The sequence below is a fragment of the Phyllopteryx taeniolatus genome, chromosome 3 (assembly GCF_024500385.1).
Source record: "Phyllopteryx taeniolatus isolate TA_2022b chromosome 3, UOR_Ptae_1.2, whole genome shotgun sequence".
Lineage (NCBI taxonomy): Eukaryota > Metazoa > Chordata > Actinopteri > Syngnathiformes > Syngnathidae > Phyllopteryx > Phyllopteryx taeniolatus.
The window spans coordinates 29383686-29406348 of record NC_084504.1 but is presented as its reverse complement, the minus strand read 5'-3'; the positions used below and the strand labels follow the sequence as shown (position 1 = coordinate 29406348).

Here is a 22663-nt window from a genome sequence, read left to right as displayed (position 1 = left end):
AAAGTACATTTCACAACAGAGGCCATAAATCACATTTAGTCGCTCACGAGCCGACTTTGAAATAAGGAAATCATAACAATGAGCTAATTATCCCATGGAAATTATTGTAAGCATATTGAAATGGTTCCAATTCCATGTTTTGTCGGTGTTGCGAAGTTGCTCATTACAATCCTCAACTAATTATGAGATGATTCAGCATTTTTAATGTTCTTATATATTATACATATCCCGTTGGAATATTTTCACCTCCAACATTACATGATCCAACGTAATCTCTGATTACAAACTGCAACATGATAACGACAGAACATTTGTAGCCGTGTTATAAGTCGGCGAGCATCACGATGATTAAGTCCTCATTTGAGAAAACCTCTTGAGAGTTGTGCTCCGCCGTGCTTCAGCTGTGCTGCACGCTCCCACGCAGACAGCTGAAGAATCACAACATCTAAATAACTTAATAGCAAAGTTCACAGCGTCTTTGTAAACATGGTGACTACACATTTCCCTTACAATGGTGCTTATACAAACCTCCATTATCTTATGGCGTTCAAAGTCTTTAAAGGGCTTCTATCAGGAGGCAAGTGTACGTTCAGGCTCAATAACCGACATTTAATAACGTCAATATCCTGCCGAAGCCTGTCAGTGTGTAATTTAACTTAACTGTAGGGTAACTTAGCTGATTAATCTTTCCCCCATTTTATTTTGTTCCATCTTGCTCACGTCTTCCAGCTCAAAACTAAACAATGTACACAGTGGTAGATTGAGTAAATATGATTAATGGGCCATTCGTAATATAGTTTTTCCAAGTAGGTGATCTCTCATGCCGCTGGACAATTCGGTGTTTTCCAACGCACATATTTTTAATTAGAAAAATCTCACAGCACACCAGGTAAATCAGGTAAATCTGCATCTTACGCTGTTATATTGTTATCTTACATGAGTAAAATTCCCCACACCCCCCAATACCACTTGCTGAGAAAAATGCACAATGTTTCTCACTGAAGTGCAGTGGGATTAAAACAAAGTAGTTTCAAAGCAGACTCTACTAGATGAAAAGTATGGGTAACTTAAATGAGAAATTGGACATAAATACTTCACACACGGGAGCAATCTTTAGTTCCTTTCTTCTGTTTTTCGCTCTGCAAATTTGCTAAGACTGCTCGTGAGAAGTGACCACCTTTTTAATAAAGCACCTCAGTTCCCTTCCATCACTGCCGTTAAAACGTGGAGACGCACCAAAGCACTGCGGTGGCGCCATTAGCATTCAGCCACACGACTAACCTCTCCAGCTGAAAGTCATTTTCTGTAGGACAATGAGAAAATGGCTGTATTTTGGATTGTATAATGTGCATGCTCATTTTATCACTTAGTCACTCCAGACTCCCCTCAACTTCCACTGAAAGGAAGATAACACGCTCGCTTTGTGTATTTCAATTTATTCATTCATCGCATCTTAAAATAGATATCAAAAAGCACGTATGTCGGCCCACCCCCCGCGCCATTGCGATGTGTGGGTTACACATTTGCACCCATTAACAGCACAGGCAGACAGAAGCTTATTATGATCGACTAACACGGCGGCATTCAAATGGATAAATGAAGGCAGTGTAAAAGTGGCGGCTGCTTTGCTGAGGTGAGACTTGCGTGAGACCTTTGTGAGGCTGGCGAGGATCAGGCTGCTGGAGGACATCAAAATGTTATTGCACTACAAAAGCTGTGCTCAATTTTTGTAAGCCACCACTCAGACTGTATATCATTATTTAATATGCCAGCAGGGAAGCAAGGTGTTTTTCTCTTCACAGGAATGCCTTGGAAGCCAACATGTTTACACTGTACACCGAAGCCCCATGTTATCTGATTAAAACAATTATTTTCCACGTGCCGCCCCTGTCCATTTCCCCGCAAATTTCAAACGTCGTAGGACTGCAGCAGAACGTGATGATAAGAGTACTTAGCAGCTTGAATACATTGGCTTGCTCTCATCGTTTTACATCCAGAGCCTCTCATTACTCCGTAACCATCTTCAGAATCCTGTTATGCCGGAGTTAAGAGACTTTTAGCCTCCTCTCACTCTGACTGCAGCCATTCTCACTGGCTCGGAATCTCATTTGGAGGGGAATATTGCGGCGCGGCACAGCACACACGAACGCATATGCGCTGCGCGGTGCAATCGGACAGGATGTAGCGTGGAAACAGGAGTAAGGTGACACGGTGAGAGGCGGAAGGGAAGGCCAAATATAGCTGAATTCTGTTGACATTTGCAGAGGGGATCAGGTACAGTGAGGCCATTGTGGAGAAAATGATATTAAAAGTATAACAATATCATGTTGCGTCCTGATATCATACACAATTTCAGAATTTGGTTAACGGCAGTTTTCTCTATCCTATAATCTGCATGGACTGTACTTAATTCCCCCCCCCCCATATGAACAGTAGTTACTAGGAAGATTACCGCCCTGTCACACCACATGCGGCTCAAATACGGCCCTTTAAACCACAACAATTAAAGTAATGCGGGGACAAAGACAATGGTCGGCCGCTTAGCTATTAGCAGCGGCTCAGCGGGGTAATGGCACAGCACAGATGGCGGAAGGATTGTTTGCGCAAGGTTCGGCTGAGCTCCGCCGGTCGGATGAACTGTGTTTCATTGAAGAAGAAGCCAGAGGTTCACTCAAGCCACACGCATAAACACACGCGCGCACAAACCAACATCGACACACACGCTTTCTAAAAAATGCAGAGATGAACCACTACAGCTGCTGGCCACTAGAAGGGGGTGTGTATCAGTATAAATAAATAAAGATTCTGCCCCAGTTTGAACTCCTCTCTTGCTCACTTGCTGTACACGCTTGTGAAGTCGAACAAAAGGCTGTTTTGCATAGCTGGACTCAATTATTATGCCAGAAATATCATGTATAATGTAGATACTGCACAAAGTCATTACATTGGAAGTGTCTGTCTTGCTGCACATTGATTTAACTAATCTAACCTTATTTCTTTTCTCCCCCCCCCCCATTTTTACAGCAAAGTATATTGGTTGCTACGTTGATGCGACACAAAAGAGGGCCCTGAAAGGAGTTTCATATTTTGATTACAAAAAAATGACTGTATTCCGTTGCCAGGACAACTGTGCAGAAAGGTATGAAAAACAACAGCAACAACAACAAAACACTCATCCGTTCCTCCTTCCCGGCCATCTAGTCAGGCTGCGATATAAATTAAAATTGATTATCCAGATGAGCTGATGTAAATTCAGAGAGGCTGATTAAAAGGCTCTCCCTCATTAGAGGTGTTGGATCTACTCGTAAACATCACCGACTGAAAAACATGCCCACGTGTCTGAGGACACTACTGTACTTCTGCTTACCTTCTGTCGGCTTTAACTGTGTGGATGAGTCCCATGCAGCAAGTAAAATTTGATGTACTCTTGCACAACCTAATGGCTTTATTATTAATAAAAAGATGATATGAGGGGGCAAACTTTCAGGTCCGAGTTGCGGCGTTTCTCCAGCGGAACAGCCGGTGCAGTGCTAGCTAATGAAGTGGCCTGCGAACTTCTAAAAAGTTAAGCACCTGCTTTCAACCCTTCACTCTCTCGTGCTCGTGTTTGTGTGCCTGTTGGCGGAAAGGCTGCGGTGGGTTTTTGTTTATGAGAGGCCTGAGAGTGAGTGTGCGCAAAGCTCCGTGAAGAAATGCTTTTCTGACTTTTGGTGGAGATGAAATTGACTAGCCGGGCCTGAACCTCGCCCTCCGTCACCTGTGTGATGATTTAGTCGGCCGACTGCGGGCGAGAACTTGACACATCGCTCTGAACTGGAAAAATACATGCAGGCAGGTTTCGGAAAGATGTGGAAAACCATTGCAGAAGAGTTAAACCCATGAAATGTGGACCTATTGGCCATATTTATTTTTGTAGACTGCACTTGTTTGATTCTTTACGGGTAAGTCGTGAATTCGCTTCCATATTGGAGTCGATGCGCCATTTCCCGTTCACAATCTGCATAAACGTCCACTTCTAGAAGAGCTCTGCCTTTTCCTTGCATTCGTTCCAATCAGTTTAATCAGTGCTCATTGTTTCCCTTTGAGCTCTGCTCCTCTCCTCTATTCCTCCCCTCACTTCCTGTCTTCTTTTCTCCTCCGCCGTCTTCCTCTCGCCTCTTTTCCTCCCCGAGGAATAGCGAGGACGGCTCTATCCAATGCACCGCATTACACCCATCACTGATTCTCCGAGTGCAGAATAGGTGCAGAGAGCCGCTTGTTTTCAGCCGCTTTTTCCTCACGCCGGCTTTCTGCAGCCGGCCAGCCCACCTGCTATTTCTAGAGCGTAGTTTAATAAAAGAAGACAAACAAATGAGACGCAGCGGCGTGCAATAGCGTAGAGAGGTTTGGGTTTGATTGGCAGGGCTGGAGGGTGTGAAGGGTTTCTAATTGCACCCGAAAGGCCTCTTGGGAGTCAAGTCAACAGAGGGAGGGCCACAGGAGGAAAGCCTTATAAAGAGTACTGCAATCATTTATAATTGGCCGTGGCTCAAAACCTCTTAGCATGTATAACGGCGTTCATCTTCAGTCGCCAACACAAAGAGAGAGAGAGAGAGAGAGACGTTGTTCCAAAGTAACGTCTGGACGTTTTCTTGTGTGTACTTGGACAGCCTCCGTGCATTATTTATTTGCTTTTATTGACTACAGTTACTCTCAATATGAATCTACATTAGACGGGAAGGATTAAGGCATAATGAATGTTCAGGTCATTAACACTCGCCTCTTAGACTTTACTAATGATGCTAATCCTTCTTCCCTCTCTGCGCGCAGAGGTTACATGTACGCAGGTTTGGAGTTTGGAGCCGAGTGCTACTGCGGGCACAAGATTCAGACGGCCAACGCTTCGGAGAGTGAATGCAACATGGAGTGTAAAGGAGAAAAGAGCAACATGTGCGGAGGAGCCAACCGGCTATCCATCTACAGGCTGGAGCTTAGCCAGGAGTCGGCACGGCGATGTGAGACAATCCTCTTTACTTCAGTGGAAACACATGCCGCTCCATATACTCGCAGGGATATCAACTATCAAGGGAGGAATGGCATTTTCGGAGATGTGAACAATCGTTTTAACTACGGCACTATGCATCTGTCTCGTCTCCTCCACCTAAGCAACAGAAGGAAGCAATAAAAATCGGGCCAGAAGTAATCAAATCGACATTAATTTCAACAATTGTACCCTAAACAACCAAAACAAATTGCCCGTTCCCCAAGAAACACAGCTAACACTAATTCACAGCGACCGCAGAGATGTAACTTGGGTTCCGAAATGTTACACGTTGGCCTGTTTTAAGGGGAAATATTTGTTTTATTGGATGCTAATGCCACATCGGGGAGCTGGCTGCCCTGTCGTGTTTACTTCTTGCCTGGGAGAGATGTGCAACCTGCCTCCCCGAGCACGCCGTGGTCTGCATCCTAAACACTCGCTGCCTGCTGTTTTACAAGCGAGGTGATGACAGTAAAGACTGATTATCGGAAATAGGGATGGAACCTTGTTTCTTCTTTCAGAGTGTGGGATCTGCATGGAGTGGTTGGTTTAAAACAACCGTTGTTTTGCTGTTGGACATTCCAGCAGCAGGAGGAGTGTGAAGCACACAATTCTGATTTAATACCAGAAGACGGAATGTAATACAGTACAGGGCCTGCTGTTTCTATGCGATACATTTTCAAATTGTTTCAAATAGATTTTAGATGCATCAGTAGCTATTATTATTTTCCTTACGCGTAGAAAGCTGTTTGTTTACTATTTTCATTTCCGCTTTTTCCTGCTGCTTCGTCAGCGCTACAAGTTGTCACCTCTGACCCCTCTCGGTCATGTGAGCCACAGTAAAAAAAAAAAAAAAAAAAAAACTAAATAAGAGGAAATAATAATGTGTTGAGGTGGCTGATTAAGCAAAGAAATTACACTAATGTGATTTTTGTATTTGCTCAGTAAAAGTTGATAAATTGTCCCCCTTCCTGAGAGAACGCTCAGTATACATTTTCTTCGACTTCCTTCGCTTTGTTTTAGAGGCAGGGGAATAAGGAGTTTTCATCCACGTGCAGTATTTATTCACCCCTGAAGACTGTGTTTATGTGACATTTTTGCATGGGGCACATATGCTCAAGGCAACAGTGCACGAAAAATCCATTTGAAAAAGCGTATACGGACAAAGATGGGTGACAGAGAGAAAGATACTATAGGGGAAAAAGCAGAAACATGGACATGACATTAAAAATTTAGCTTCAGTGAGATAAAAAGGTTAAATATTAATAAAACATTAGATTCAGGCACGTGACTAAAGCTAAAAAGAACTATTTTAAAGTCTTATAGGACATACAGTATAAGACAATATCATGAGTTTATTATGCAGTGGTGCCTGCATATCAGTGTAAAAAAAATAAATAATAATAATCTATTCTCGTGACTTAAATATTATTGTTGAAGTCTGTTTTGGTCATAGGTGTCAAACTCAAGGCCCGGGGGAGAGATGTGGCCCGCCACATCATTTTATGTGGCCCCGCAAAAGGAAATCATGCCCGTCAACTTCCATGATTCTTGCTAAAATCTGAACAAAAATTCCAAATGTTGAGATATGGCATTTTTCTGCTACCAATCCTCTTTTTACAGTAACTTGATCAATAGTCTAACAAACTATTATCCTTCTGATTTTAAAACTAACTCAATTTGTTGTGTATAGAAAGGAATATGATGAGGTATGATTTCACTGTCAAAACGGCCCTCTAAGGGAAATTGAAATGACACCCCTGGTTTCGGTGGTATGTCTTGCATGTCAGCAAATGTTTAACCTTTTCATTTTCCTCCCTCTGTTTTTTTTGTTTGTTTTTTTTTAACACTAGGGGCACCACCGGACAATTTGCAGCAGTTGAAAGTAAGCGACGGAGCAAATGAGATTAAATTTACAGTGGCGAATGAAGTAGCTTTGCTCTGCTGTTGTGGTCGGGTGCAACCATTAGATTAGAATGAGGTTGTGGGGTTAAAGGTCATTAACAGACTGTGAAAATGGGAGTAGTATTGGAGAAAAGGAGGTCAGGGCCTCAATAGACTGGAGGCGAGATCCCAGTGGGTGGTCTTCATCAGGGGTCAGCGGATGGAGGTCATGAATGGCGATTGCGCTCAGGAAGGGTAAAATTGAAGGATATATTGTTTTCTTCCTATCGGTAAGCAACATTCAGCTTTATTTTTTTCAGACGGCAGCGCCATTTTCAAGGGGTGTTTCCGCAGGCCAGACAACGTCACGATGGCTCTCCCTTTTAGCATTTTCATCCAAAACATGTCTGTTGACAAATGTGTCGACACATGCACGGAGGAGGTGAGGCGGAAATCCGTCGCGCATGACAGCCCGCCTTCGGTGTTTAATGGCCGCTGTATTTCAGGAGAAATCGCTGGCCGTCCTGGCCGGGGATCGATGCCACTGCGGCTTCCCGACCCCCCTCTTCTCCCTTCACGAGCCGGAGGACGAGGCCATGTGTCTCCACCGCTGCCTCGGCGAGGAGTTTGAGAGCTGCGGGAACGACGAGTACTTTGTGGCGTACCAGACGCAGGTTCAAGGTAACGTATGTTGTAAAGTTGGCTTGGCTCGCCAGAGCGTGAGGCGCATCGGTACAAGTTGAACGCGTGATAGCCACTTCCTGTGTTTTGACTAAATAACAGACAAGCCGGGGAGCGCTGGTGCACTAAGGGGGAACAAGTCAAACTGCTGAGTGCACCACTCTATTTAATGCATGCACCTTCATGGTGTCGAAACTGGCTGGTGGATAATAAAGTGTACACTATGCAAAAAAACTGCTTAACAGATTTCCCCAAATTTTGTGAAGCCGTGCGTTTGCCAAGGAAGTGCAGATTTTTTTTTTGTGGATAGAAATACGATCCTTGGTTTTTCACTGTATAATGCATGCATCCTAATGACAAGATTCAGGCAAATGTGGGAGGTGGGTGTACAATTTGGCCTCGATGCTAAATAGGATTGTTCTGCCCTGGTGGGGGTCTGTGCTCTTCTGAGCGTCTAGTTAGTTCTGTTTTCATATCTCAATGTGCAGGAGATTCATTTCGTCTTATTCCCACGTAGCAGTTGGCCTCAAGTGTCAGCATGTATGCGCCGTTGTGGGCGATGTTTCCTCGAGGCAAAAGACAGCAGTGGCTTGGCTCAGCAAAAATAAACGGCCTGGGAAAAAAAAACACACACGCTACAATCAAGCTGCAGTGTGTGAAGAACTTGAAGAGAATGTTTTGGGAACTCGATAATCTATCTTGTGGTTGACTTTTAGAATTTTCCACTGACTTACAACCCCAATTCCAATGACGTTGGGACGTTGTGTTAAACCAAAATAAAAACAGAATACAATGATTCGCAAATCATGCTCAACCTATGTTTAATTGAATACACTACAAAGATAAGACATTCAATGTTCAAACTGACAAACTTTGTTTTTAGCAAATAATCATTAACCTATAATTTTATGGCTGCATCACGTTCCAAAAAAGCTGGGACAGGTGGCGAAAAAGAGTGAGAAAGTTGAGGAAGGCTCATCAAACACCTGTTTGGAGCATCCCACAGGTGAACAGGCTAATTGGGAACAGGTGGGTGCCATGATTGGGTAGAAAAGGAGCTTCCCTGAATTGCTCAGTCATTCGCAAGCAAAGATGGGGCGACGTTCACCTCTTTGTGAACAAGTGCGTGAGAAGATAGTCGAACAGTTTAAGGACAATGTTCCTCAACGCACAATTGCAAGACAATGCCAAACCACATTCTGCACGTGTTACAACAGTGTGGCTTCGTAGTAAAAGAGTGCGGGTACGAGACTGGCCTGCCTGCAGTCCGGACCTGTCTCCCATTGAAAATGTGTGGCGCATTATGAAGCGTAAAATACAACAACGGAGACCCCAGACTGTTGAACAGCTGAAGCTGTACATCAAGCAAGAATGGGAAAGAATTCCACCTTCAAAGCTTCAATAATTGGTGTCCTCAGTTCCCAAACGTTTATTGAATGTTGTTCAAAGAAAAGGTGATGTAACACAGTGGTAAACATGACCCTGTCCCAGCTTTTTTGGAACGTGTTGCAGCCATAAAATTAAAAGTTCATGATTATTTGCTAAAAACAATAAAGTTTATCAGTTTGAACATTAAATATCTTGTCTTTGTAGTGTATTCAATTATATATAGGTTGAACGTGATTTGCAAATCATTGTATTCTGTTTTTATTTATGTTTAACACAATATCCCAACTGGAATTGGCGTTGGAGAGGAAAAGAAGAAGCTCTCACGTCGCCCACCGCAACAACACAAAACATGCCTATGTTGACCTTTCCTCTGGAGGACTTCACTTCCTCTTTCTCTAATCACTTCAAATGTCTCTCGCAAAATCCCAGCATTGTGTCATTTCCAAAAATCTTTTTCTTCGGCTGATGAGCAATGTGTCAATCCGTTTTCGACACCACTTCTCTTTCTCAAGGCAAACGTTTTGATAAAGCTCTCGTTTGGGATATCTCATCAGATTTTGCAGGTGTACCTAATGGTGTGGCCTGCCAGTGTACACTGTATTGCAGAGGCGCAGTCACATAGTATCCGTCTGTCATTCAAAGCCTTTAATAAAACAGAATGACTAACAGAATGAATAACTAGAACATGATCCGTCTTATATTGCACGCAGACAACCGTTGCATGGACAGGCACTTCCTACCCACTCGTGCCAATCAGCTGGTTGCCCTCGCCAGTTTCCCCGGAGCCGGTAACACCTGGGCTCGACACCTCATAGAGCTCGCCACCGGCTTCTATACAGGCAGCTATTACTTTGACGGCTCCCTCTATAATAAAGGTAGAAGAGGCCTTGCCTTTATGAGTCAATATACACCACTTTTTTTTTTTTTCCCCCTCGCCTCTATGCCTTGGAGGAATAAATGCATTTGTTGTGCGCTCTCGTCGTTTCACAGGATTTAAAGGCGAGCGAGACCACTGGCGGAGCGGAAGGACCATCTGCATAAAGACGCATGAGAGTGGAAAAAAGGAGATTGAAGCCTTTCACTCCAGCATCCTGATGATCCGAAACCCCTACAAGGCTCTCATGGCAGAATTTAACCGCAAATATGGCGGCCACATTGGATTCGCCTCCCAGGCCCACTGGAAAGGGAAAGGTGAGTGTCAGAAGATGGAGCTAATGTATTTCACATGTTATGAGCTGCCATGACGTTGAAATATTCAAGAAAGTAGGAATACTTTCACTCAGGTGCGTAGGCATGAACTAGATTTGCTGGGACAGGAAAATGACAACCTCAAATAGAACAACTTACACTCCCAAGGCCCCAAAGGGACTCTAACATTGTTTTAACTATTAAGAAAATACATAAGCGCTTCAAAATGTATACTCTGAGCATAGATTTGACATGTCAAATCTATGTTTTGTTAACTTAATGTTCACACTGGCATTACTCATTTTCATTGGCCCAAAGGCTCCTTAGTTTAACCAAAGACGTTACGTACAAAGGTGTGACTTGAGAGTATCGTGTTGGTGATATTGTATATTGTGTGACAAAATGTCAAATGTTCTAATGCAAACAGCTTTACATGAGTGAGTTATTTCATATTTTGCCAGCCGAAATGTCACGGAAATCTTCCAAAAAATGTAAAAAGCTCATTCTCACAACACACAATTTCAATTTCTCCAAACCAGTCAGCTAATAATGACGAACATCCATCCAATGAACAAATGTAAGCCAAGAAATTGGCTTACATTTGTTAATTGACAAATATTGTGATTGATTGTCACATTTGAAATGCTCCTAAAAATAGCAGAATTCAAACATTTGACATTTCAGAGGTTGACCTGCATACGAGGAGGATTTCTTTCCAATTACAGCACTAAATGATTTATGTTACGCCCATTCTAAACGTTGTGTCGTCATTATGTAAATTCTCACTCAAATTTGAAGTGCCAATTGGAAATGTATGTAAGTTAGAGACGGGAAGTTGCATGCATGCAAAATGAAGAAGGAAGAAGAAAGATAACATGGACACAAGATGACTGAAGACATTTTCTCCCTTCTTCTGATTGCCTCAGCAAGACACGCCGGCTTCTCGTCCCGCTACAAAACTATTTGCTTTAGAGTCAAATGGTCTGGCAAAAATATTTCTTCATCCAATCATTTTCCAGTTACTGTACATCATCTCTGGTTAGAGGCTATGATTTCCGCAATGTCTCTAAAAATGAAATCATCTAGATGGTAGTCATTTTTGTGGGGGCTTCAGTAAACTCGGCTTGCTGTTTAAGGGGGCGGATCGTGGCTCCATCCAGTGAGCAGCAATAGCGAGCGCCGTCTGCCTAAGAAGTCCAGTCAGTGGGTTGAGGTCGCTGTGCTTTATGGCCTGTGGTTGTTCTGTCTGATTTTCATTGGCTTTCATGATTTGCCATTGTGTTGTGTACTTCGCAGCCAACCGTTGCGCGTACATTTAGTCGCTGCTGGCGAGAAGAGCAGAGTAAGGTGGAATTAAAGAATGTGAGCGTTTGGCTCGAGGGCAGCTGAACTCCAGAGCTTCCGATGTTTGCGTGCGTGTTTGACATTTACTGTGTACTTTGATTACGCTAATGCAAAAAAAAAAAAAAAAAAAAAAAAAAAAAGAAGTTGCGCAATGCAACTACCACGACAAAAAGCAACATCCTCTCGCTCAGGCTGGGTCACAATTTGTCGAGGTGGTGTGATCGTGTGTTTGAGCAAATATGTAATGACGCGGAACAATCACAAATGAGAGGAAATGACCACTGAGCCGAGGGTTGATGCGGTTGTGACCTTTCGTACCCCAATGTGGCAATGTTTTTAAATATCAAGGCAAATGATTAGGCTGCGGCGACGGCGTCTCTCCTCAAAAATGAGAAATGAAACAAGGCCTTAGTCACGCCGCTTGACGGCAAGATGAGTCATGTCACCGCGTACAACCAGCTCGCTCCTCGGGCGCCCCTGCCAAACTGAATTAGAGAGTCCGTGTGCATCCGTCTGTACTTGCGCACACGTTCGTGATAATTAGACGTGTTTGTAAGCTGCTGGAGCAGTTATGTTCTTCATGTCAAAGTTCCCTGACAGACTAGGAATTGGCAATTTGCTTAGAAATAGCATGTGAAAAGATGTTGCCAGTAAAATGTCAAGGACAAGTCATTTGAAGGAATCATTATTTATTACATCACAACATATTATATCAATGCCCTGATTGGTGGACGAGCTTTCAGTTGCTCTGCCTGTCACGAAAAATCGCTGGCATACTAGATAGTTGGCCAAAAATACATTATTTGTAGAAAACAAAATCGGATCGTTTCCCGCAGCACACCTGACAATCTCTCGCTGTACACAAACACCCTCAGTGATTTTTTATTTTCTTTTTTTGTCATATTGGTTACTCTCGTATTAGAAATGATATTGCCAAAAAACAAACTGTATACAGTCTACCCACGTCTCTCCACTTCTTGCTTACTTTGCGTAAGGCGTACGTTATCATGCTCTTATTCTATTATTGCCCTCACTGGGTTTATATTGGAATATCTTTCTCCCATGTAAATGGAGATTTGGTTCGTAATGAGTATTTTGTATCGCATTAATTAATTAGTTAGGGGTGCAACGTTTTTAATTGAGTCCCTTTTCCAGTTGTGTTAACTTTGACTCAATGTCAAAATGTATTTTTCTTGATATAATACAAGAAAAGAAATTTAAGGACTCAGTAATCCCATGAGGCCAGATGATGTGCCCCTTTGTGTCCTTTATACATTTCCTGCATAGTCCCCTGCCCCCAGTATATCCATTTAGGTATGTCTTTGTAACTATGGCAACTGGTTTTGTCTGGTCCCCGTACCTTCTCTGTGGAAAAATCGATTTTCCAGAGGCTGTCGAGTTGCCGACCCAGCAGTTATATCTCTTTGTGAAAACGTCAGCACATTTGGTCTGCCGTTTCCAATGAGCGTCCCCACTTTGTGTCGGTGGGGGGGGAAAATGATGCGATGACATCAGTACGCGAAAGACATTTTGACAGCTGCCACTTCACATACGGCGGGAAGCTGCGAGCTTGAGCGTTAGCATTACAGCGCGTTTGGGGAGCCGCGTGTACTGTATCGTTTGATGCGCTCGCTTCTGCGGAGGATGCCCCTGACACGGACGCTTTCCGTGGGGACCCTTCAAGTCCGCTTGGGCTAACGTGCCATTTATTTGAAAGAACTGTCACTTCGTAAAGCGCTGCCCATTAGGTTCCACTTTTACACACTTATATGGCGTCGGCGGTCAAATGTCAGCTAAGAATAGAAGCGCCACAATCCATTCACAAGTGAGCGAAACAAGATGTGTGTTTAGTTTGGTTTCATATTACTTTGTAGTTTTTAGGAGGAAAAACAGACAGCGTGACAGAACGGCACTTCCTCTGCATTTCTCGTCATATGGGCAGAAGACGCTACGATAAGGTCCGCTGTGATATTAACGCCGCCTGTCATCCTGTTTGTGAGATAGCGACGCAAGCCTTGCTGGGTATCCAAAAAAGCATTGGACATCAACCTTTAATCCGTTTCTCAAACTTTTACCGACAAAGGACCACAAAAGAAACAACGCAAACAAATTCAGCTTTACAGTTGCCATTGTTAGCTCATTTATTACACACCTCGCTTGCATTCTTAATGGGAGGAATAGTGCTGGTTATGCTGTGACATTGTTTCCCTATACAGTACAAATAGCTGGTGTATACAGTTACATCTATATTATAATCGCGTAATATGAAATATTACGGTATATACAAATGTCTATACAATCATTTTAAACTTCTCATGCTTACATGTTTCTGCCTGTTATTTTGCATCAATTTTCTCATAAATGTGCGACTTCATTCTTGTAATTTTGCTACTTTATCCAATTAGCATTACTGTACATTTCTCTAAAATTCAAAAGAAAACGTGATTGGATTTAATGTTTTCCTTGAATTTAAGAGGTCACACAAGAGACTTACACGTTGTCCAGCGTAAGCGTTTTTGTTTTTTTTTTGCTTCAGATGATATTTTCTACAAAGCCAATTTCCCATGCCTTAATGAGAACAAAATAAGAATACAGCGTTTTATTTGCATTCACTGTTCATCCATAATGATAGTCTGAGTTGTGATTTCCCTAATGTACCTCGAGAACAAGCTACCACGCTGCTTTCTTGCTTCATGTGAATTATTTCTCATCGAAAAACAATGAATAACAAAGAATGAAAGTATTTGGAGGATTGAACACTTGGCAAATGAAAATGATCTTTGGTTTGTTTGGCTCTTACTCCTTGTTGGAGGCCTGCTAAAATTGGCTGAGCTTTTCAAGTCTCAAAAATCCTCATCTATTTATATTCGGTATGCTTTTTTTTTCCCTGCAGAGTGGCCCGAGTTTGTGAAGAACTACGCTCCTTGGTGGGCATCCCACACATTGGACTGGCTCCATTATGGGAAGAACGTCCACGTGGTCCACTTTGAGGCCCTGAAGAGAGACTTGTTCTCCCATCTCAAGGGAATGGTTCAGTTTTTGGGCCCGAAGGTTTCCGAGGAGCGTTTGCTCTGCGTGGAGGGCCAGAAGGACGGCAACTTCAAGAGATCAGGCCTTCGCAAACTCGAATATAACCCCTACACTCCTGAAATGCAAACAAACATCAACGAACTCATAAGAACAGTCGACGCTGCCTTAAAGAAGAGGAACATGTCTGGTGTTCCAGATGAATACATGCCAAGATGATATACGTGAAACCCTCTTTTTTTTTTCTCTCTCTCTCTCATTGAAATGCAATGAATTAGACACTTTTATTCTTGCTTTATTTTCCCAACTCATCCTGTGTGGAACCAGATGACGACAACTTAAGGAATTGAGTTTCAAGAGCACTTGTTGTCCTCTTCTGTGCACGTGCTGTGTCGGCACGTGCACACGCCTTGAGACAGCTGTGAGGGAGCGCACTGGCGTGTTTCATACAAACTATTTCATACTCTTTGGTATGTTGAGCTTATTTTGTAAAAAAAAAAAAGTATTACAAATTTCCTGCTGCTCTTTTAGTTACAAAACATTTTAGATGATGTTGTGTTGTGGGGGGGGGGGGGGGGGATATCATAGGGATAAATGCAATATGCAGGCTACAACTACCTGACAATGATACTGTGTGATTCCGTTTATTTTTTTGTAAGCTAGTGAACTTACTCTTTGCAAGAGGAATTCTGTTTTTGATGATAAAGGTCTCCGTTCCTCGTACTGAAGAAGGCAACTGAGTCAAAGAGAGACGAGGATTCATCTGGACAGCATTTATTTATCTCTGGTGTGCAGCGCACACGTGACCAGTCTGCTTGTGAATATGTTCTCTCCACACTGGCCTCAACGCCGAAAACCCAAAAAGCGCTTGACGGTGCAACACTTGCCCCAAAGATATCGGAAGATTCACACTCTGTATGCTTAAGGTCATATGATTTCATTTTTTTTTTTTTTTTTTTTTTTGGGGCTCATTTCATGACAGTTAATCGCACTAGATTAAAAATTTTTTTAATTACTTTTTTTGTGTGATAAGGGCAATGAAATGGTTAAATATATGTAAAAATACTCCACAGACTGCAAAAACTCCGCTCTTGACATCAATACGTCTTATAAGTGCTATGCCACATGCTTCGAACAAAACAAGCATGTGTCATGAATTGAAATAAATAAATACAAATGCTGAGAGCCAGGAGACTAACTGACTTCCATTTTCAGGATGCTATTATACTTTATAGCTATATTTTTGTAATGAGTGCTGACACGTCCAAATATTTGTACTACAGCAAACAAATGATAGAAATTGTGTCTATTTTGAACATGCTTTAAGCTTGATTGGCAATTGTTGTCATTGACAAGCAGGCACTTGAACAAAGGTGTTGTATTTGAATGTATTGCCATGGAACGAATGTACTGTGATCAAGCCCAATAAATTAATAAATCTGACAACGCATTCACGTGCTCCTGTTTATACAACCAGTCAAATGTCAACAATATGATGACATCACTGACTTAACCATCCAATCGTTGAAAGGGAATGTCACCACTTTAACCCATCGAACTTTAAAAAAAACAACAACAAAAAAAAACAAGCTTGGCTGTTATTGAACCGACTGCACGTTTACCGCAAAAATGCAATTAAAAGTTGAGTTTATGCTGTTTCTTTCCTTTGAATAGAATCCTTTGAATATTTAAGTTGACTGTTATTCATACATCAAAGCGTCTTTTTGTTTTTATGCGCAATTGACAATAACGATCCAATAGTTTCGTGATCAAATGGATTGTGTAAATACGGCACGAGTCGCAAGAGGACTTGGGGGAGGTGCAGCAGCTTGAGAAAAATAAAGACAGAAAACAGTAATACAACCTTTTTGACAATTTTTATTTTTAATCTTAACCTCATTTTATCTGTGTGAAAAGGCAAAACAGATACATTTTTGCAGACGGGCAGAAACCTCCACAAAATAAACTGCAGACGATTTGCTTGTAATTGAGGGCAAGGATACTTAATCAGTGCTCAGTAGCGACGTGTGGTTGGCGCATCTGCCTCGCGGTCAAAAGCGGAGTTGTGTGTGGCATTTGCATGTTTCCCACATGCTCTTGTTAGTTTTCTCCGGGTAATCCGGCTTTCTCCCGCATTTGCAAAAACATGCAAGACTCTAAATGTCCGCGAGTGTGCTTGGTTGTTTGTTTGTTTGGATGTGCCCCGTGATTGGAAATGAACCGGGTCCAACGTGTACCCTGCCTCTGGCCCAAGGTCATGTGGGATGGACAGATAACTCGTCCGCAACCTTGAAGAGGCTAAAGCGATAGAAAATGAGTTGATGTCAGAGACATTCATTTTTGTTCAAACGGCATACCTGTAAGTGTAATCGGGCTATTTTAAAATCTGCCTTTAAATGCTAAATAAGGTTACAAGTAGCCCACAATTGAAGCGAGGATATGTGTCGCGTTGACTCTAATAGTCGTATTGCTCGTTTTTCTTTGTCATACTTTTGGTTTTCTTGTAAACAAAGGCGCTGACAGAAGTAGCACCGAAAGACATTTTCATCCGCCGGTGTTTATTAACAACACGCTCATGCTTGTCAAAGCAACGCTTTCTCTCACCCTCTTGAATGTTCACTGCAGAGGGCATGTCTGTGTTGTAGGTAATTCAAATGTAAGTCATTTGCATTTAAATGAGACTCAACTCAGCTTTAGATCTCATAGACAGAGAAGGTCTACATACAGTATGTGGGCAAATGGGTCAGGTAAGAACTGGATTGTGTTCAGTTCCTGTTTGCATCAACAAGAAAACAAGGAAGGCTAGGACAACAATAAACGGTTTACAGCGCTCTGAAAAGCCCACCATTGTGCCATCATAGGCATCGTCCGCTATTGATGCGGATATCTTTACTTTTGGAGTTGACAGACAGGTTGTTGCGCTGCATATGGATGCCCCGGGGGTCGTTATCAGATGTCAGCGCAATAATGTATGACCGAGCAAACTGTAATGTCAGCATTTATCTGCGAAACCGCGACATTCGCCAGCTGCTCACATGCTAAGATTGAGCTCGAAGCAGCGAGGTCGAAACGAAAGCGAAGCGGTGAGAGAGACGCGAGGAGCGGGCGCCTCGGGTGACCTTGACCCAGGAAGTCAAACCAAGGAATAGGAAGTGGGCAAGACATTAAAGTCGACATATGGGGGGAGGTGGGAAAGGAGCGTGAACACAAGGAGGCAAGGATGCGTATGCTCCCATAGTGGATGGCTGACTTTTCAAACAGACTATAGAGCGCCGGTGTGAAAGTACCCATAGGATTGAATGTACAGTGGGTACGGTAAGTAAGTATTCAGATCCCCTTAATATTTTCACAGCCATTTGCTAAAATCATTTAAGTTTGATTTCTTCCTCATTAATGTACACACAGCACCCCATATTGACAGAAAAAAAGTATTCAGACCCCTTGTTCAGTATTTAGTAGAAGCACCCTTTTGAGCTAATACAGCCATGAGTTTTTTGGAGAATGAAGTTTTTCACACCTGGATTCGGGGATCATCTGCCATTCTTCTTTGCAGATCCTCTCCAGTTCTGTCAGGTTGGATGGGGAACGTTGGTGGACAGCCATTTTCAGGTCTCTCCAGAGATGCTCAATTGGGTTTAAGTCAGGGCTGTAGCTGGGCCATTCAAGAACAGTCACAGAGTTGTTCTGAAGCCACTCCTTTGGTATTTTAGCTGTGTGCTTAGGGTCATTGTCTTGTTGGAAGGTGAACCTTCGGCCCAGTCTGAGGTTCTGAGCATTCTGGAGAAGGTTTTCGTCCAGGATATCCCTGTACTTGGCCGCATTCATCTTTTCTTCGATTGCAACCAGTCGTCCTGTCCCTGCAGCTGAAAACCTCATGATTCTCATTTGCTCTGACATGCACTTTGAGCTGTAAGGTGTTATATAGACAGGGGTGTGGCTTTCCTAACCAAGTCCAATCAGTATCATCAAACATAGCTGGACTCCAATGAAGGTGTAGAACCATCTCAAGGATGATCAGAAGAAATGGACAGCATCTGAGTTAAATATGAGTGTCATAGCAAAGGGTCTGAATACTTAGGGCTGTGTGATATTTCAGTTTTTCTTTTTTAATAAATCTGCAGAAATTTCAACAATGCTGTTTTTTCTCTGTCAATATGAGGTGCTGTGTGCACATTAATGAGGAAAAAAATGAACTTAAATGATTTTAGCAAATGGCTGCAATATAACAAAGAGTGAAAAATTTGAGGGGGTCTGAATACTTTCTCTAACCCACTTTATTTACAAATCCAGTTGAGAGCAGGTCTTGACACTTTCACATGCGCACAAAAAAAAACACAAAAAAATGGTGAACGGGCCAATTCTCGGTTTTGCTTGTCGATGCTTTTTTCGCTTACTTGGTGGATAAGAGCTTGGAGATAGAAGCGGTTGCTAAAGTGATGAACCTAAACCATCTCAAAACGTTTGGGGACTATAAATAAAATGATGAGTGTATCATTTTCTATGGGCTTGTTACGGAGACACTGCATATGCTCTGCTCGTCAGGATATTGAAATAAATTATTGTAGCCTCTCGTATTGTGGCTCAGTGATGTAACCGTGCAGGGGGGGGGGGGGCTCTTCTCCATTATGACATCAAAAGGAGCAAGTTCTCTGCCTCTTTTGATTGAATGGTTCCTGCTGAAGAAATAAGTGAGTGCAAAACTCATTTCCAAGGTCAACAGTGCAAATCAAACGCATTCATCATATTGTTGTGCGCAAAGGATTTATACATTTCATCATAAAGCATGCTGCACCATCAAAAAAAAAAAAAAGTAATCCACAGGCATTAATCAAGATTTCAAATGTGTATATATTTTTTTTATTCAACAACAATATTAGGTGAGGTTACATCATTGTAATCAGTAGTATATTTCTGCATGTTAGGTGAGCTGAGATATTGACATCCGTTAAATGTCATCAGTGATTTTTTATTTCACACGGTAAATAACTAAGATTACCGTAATTATTGAATCTATCTTAGTCATTCTATTAATTAAATATTACTTTAATATTGAGAAATAAGCGCACCAAAGAGCTAATTTCCTTCCTTAAATCTTTATTTCAGAAAATGAAAACTGAAAGTTAAAAAAAAAATAATAATAATAAATACAATTTAAAAAAATACACGCAAGGATGACATTGTACAAATCTCATTTGTTAAAATGACAAAAAGCGCTGGCCCATTCAACAAGCTGGTAGCCGACTGGCTAGAACAACGGCGCGTGTTGTATTTGAACTGTCACATGATTGATGAACATTATTGTTCAAAGATATCTATTCATCAAAAAATAATCTCCTGTCCAAAAGCAATTACAGCGTGCAGGGCAGTGGACTGAATGAAGTTGTTAATTTCCCATTGTCATTAGGAGAAGCCTTCATGAGAGAACAAACTGAACTGTCTCCGGGAAAAGAAGAAAAAAAATCCATCAACTCATTCATTCATCACATGTATTTACCAAGCAGTAAATAAACACTGTCACACAAACACAATTACAGATGTATTTTGGGGCAGGTGAAGGATGAGAAAATGTTTCATCAGCACGGAAATGACAAAACAATACTTGCATCCTTTCCGTTCTCCAAAGACCTTTCCATTATCCTGAGATTAGCACAAATTGCACGGTCCTTGTTTATCTTTCTGCTTCGGTGGTAAAGTTAACCAGCTTCTGGTTCACAAAGGAAAATGGTAATCGAGGGATACATTCACGTCTCAACTAATTATTAACACATATAGTCCACCATCCCTTATGAGAACTCCTGAAAAACAAGCATTTTGTTCTGCTTTACGAGAAAAGGTATCCATTGGTTAAATGTTTTCAATCAAAAAATATATTACATTCATTTACAGCCCATGTATCTTTATGTACTTCTTTTTTGTCCTGACCTTTTTTTTTTTTTTTTTTTTATTTTTTTTTTTTTAGTGATTAAAACACAAGTAAACACATTATTCCCTGCACATTATTCTTTGACACTGACTCACACAGAACATGAATGTGACATATTTTCTTGACGATGAATTTTTTATGGGCTTGCGCAACTATGCACAATATGTGCTCAGACACTCATGAATGCCATCGCCGCCAGTGTGAATTGTTTGGAGGCGAAAAATGCAAGTCATTTGCATTTTGGGGATTTATTTCTCACACGCCTGAAGTGTGGAGGCCTTTGCTGGGGTCAGCGTGAAGTTGACGTTAGGATGGCGCTGCTCCCTCACGCACAATTGAAGTTCAAATCGCTTGCAGCTCTTCCTCTATAGGGTGTCGTCGTGCAAAACCCCGTAATGAAACGTTCGACGTGATGGAGAACTTTAAATGTGCGTGGACACCCTGCCGTCGACGGAGCTGGACCTGGACAGATAGCGGCTGGTGGTGCGGCCGTTGTCTCCCAAGGCGTTCTCCATCTTTGACAGCAAGGAACTCTTACACCTATGCTGGAAGTCATTACCCATGAACACATAGAGCACCGGGTTGAGGAAACTATTGGCCGCCGCCAGGCAAGTTCCGACCTGCAGTCCGACTTTTAAGATGTAAGGGCTGTAGTGTTGGTGGTTTAGCTCGAGCAGGATGAACACGTGGTAGGGCAGCCAGCAGATGAAGAAAGTAGCGATGAGCACCGTCATGACTTTGAAAGGTTTGGACGATTTGGTCATCCTGTTGGTACAAAGTTTGAGGATGATGACCGAGTAGCAAATGCTGATGACGAAGAAAGGCACTACGAAGCCTGCCACGAAGCGGCTCAGTACGATTATTTTGTGACTCTGTTGGTGTGCCGTGTAGTTGTTGTAGCAAACAGTCCTGCCCATTTGATTCTGGATGTCACGGAAGACTGCAGAGGGAAGGCTGAGCCCTATGGCGAGAACCCAGGCCAGGATAACAATAACCGAAGCCTTCCGTACCGTGCGGTGATTCTGGGCCCACACGGGAAAGATGACGGACACGCAGCGGTCGACGCTGATGATGACCAGGAGGAAGATGCTGCTGAACATGTTGAGGAACAACACAGATGAGAAAAACTTGCACAAGAAGAGTCCGAAGATCCACCTCTCCATGAACATGTAGGTGATGGAGAAGGGCAAAAAGGCGCAGAAGATAAAATCGGAGATGGCCAGGCTCAGGTACCACGTTGTGTTGACCGTCTTCTTCATCTTGAAGCCAGCGATCCAAATGACCAACGCGTTGCCGCAGAAGCCCAGCAGAAAAATGGCTGCGGTGATCACCAGCAGAGACACGCACAGGGCATCCCCCGTACATGTCGACCTGTGCCGAAGCACGGGCTCCTCGTGTGGCACGAGGCCCTCCTCGTAAGTGTAGTTGCCGAAATCTTCGTAAATTAATTCCTCCATTTTTTCTTCTCTCGCGACGGTAGAAATGAGATTACTGTGGGGGGGGGGGGGAAAACATATGAGGAAATCCAATCTGACAGCTGAATATGTTCGAGTCTCTGTACAAACCTGCCGCTGCTGTCGACTTGATGCTGCCCAGAGACGGGTGTCAGCGGTTCCTTCGTGTTATAGAGTGATGAGCAATCAGCTGACCGGATGCTTTCTCAACACCACCATCACCATTGCCTGAACACTTTCAGTACTGCTATTTGAGGTTAAGAGATTGCAGAAGTCTATTGAAGCAATTCAATTCCATTTTCCGCAACGTCTTCTATCAGAAAATAAACAAATGAACCACCGTCACCCCCCCCAAAAAGTGTTAAGCAATCGCGCTCTTTTTTTTCTGTCTCGTACTGTCGTGAACATGAAGTGTATAAAATATTCACCAGTGCTGTTGTCAGAGTTTTGGGAGATGGCGCTGATGTTTAGGGAATTGGATGCTTCTGTGTTGTGTGCCAGAGGCCTCTTGTCAGCCACCCAGTTTGTTCCAAGCTGACAGAAGACGACTGCGCAGCGCTCAGAAAAATACACTCGGCATTTAAACACATTTTACATACCTGGACAAAACTGCGGTTGCCTTACGATAACAACGGAAAACCCGCGATGGTCGCTGAAATAACTTGAGTAGCTAAACTAGAACTATTTTATTTACCTATTTTCTATACCGCATATTCATTGTCTGCTTTGAGAATCGTGTTTTCAGACCACAGG

The 22663-nt window shown here is 42.6% G+C and overlaps 2 protein-coding genes across 3 annotated transcripts in view; one reads left to right on the top strand and one right to left on the bottom strand.

The window, feature by feature from the left end:
- wscd2 (WSC domain containing 2) overlaps positions 1-15983 on the top strand; it is a 48021-nt gene extending 32038 nt beyond the window's left edge. The window contains exons 3-9 of one of the 2 annotated variants that reach the window (XM_061768377.1): positions 3025-3139; positions 4810-4994; positions 7225-7346; positions 7411-7585; positions 9685-9849; positions 9965-10165; positions 14400-15983. In XM_061768377.1, coding sequence (XP_061624361.1) covers positions 3025-3139; positions 4810-4994; positions 7225-7346; positions 7411-7585; positions 9685-9849; positions 9965-10165; positions 14400-14752 — 1316 coding nt within the window. In that variant the 3' untranslated portion in view covers positions 14753-15983. The remainder of the gene's footprint in view (positions 1-3024; positions 3140-4809; positions 4995-7224; positions 7347-7410; positions 7586-9684; positions 9850-9964; positions 10166-14399) is intronic. The other variant, XM_061768378.1, reaches the window with a different exon arrangement.
- Positions 15984-19367: 3384 nt separating this feature from the next.
- Positions 19368-22116, bottom strand: cmklr1 (chemokine-like receptor 1). Its single transcript, XM_061768376.1, has 2 exons — positions 22022-22116; positions 19368-21947 (listed from the first exon to the last, which is right to left on the bottom strand). Exon 2 carries the CDS (start codon positions 21911-21913, stop codon positions 20879-20881), a length of 1035 nt encoding a protein of 344 aa, XP_061624360.1. The 5' UTR covers positions 21914-21947; positions 22022-22116; the 3' UTR covers positions 19368-20878.
- Positions 22117-22663: the final 547 nt, after the last annotated feature.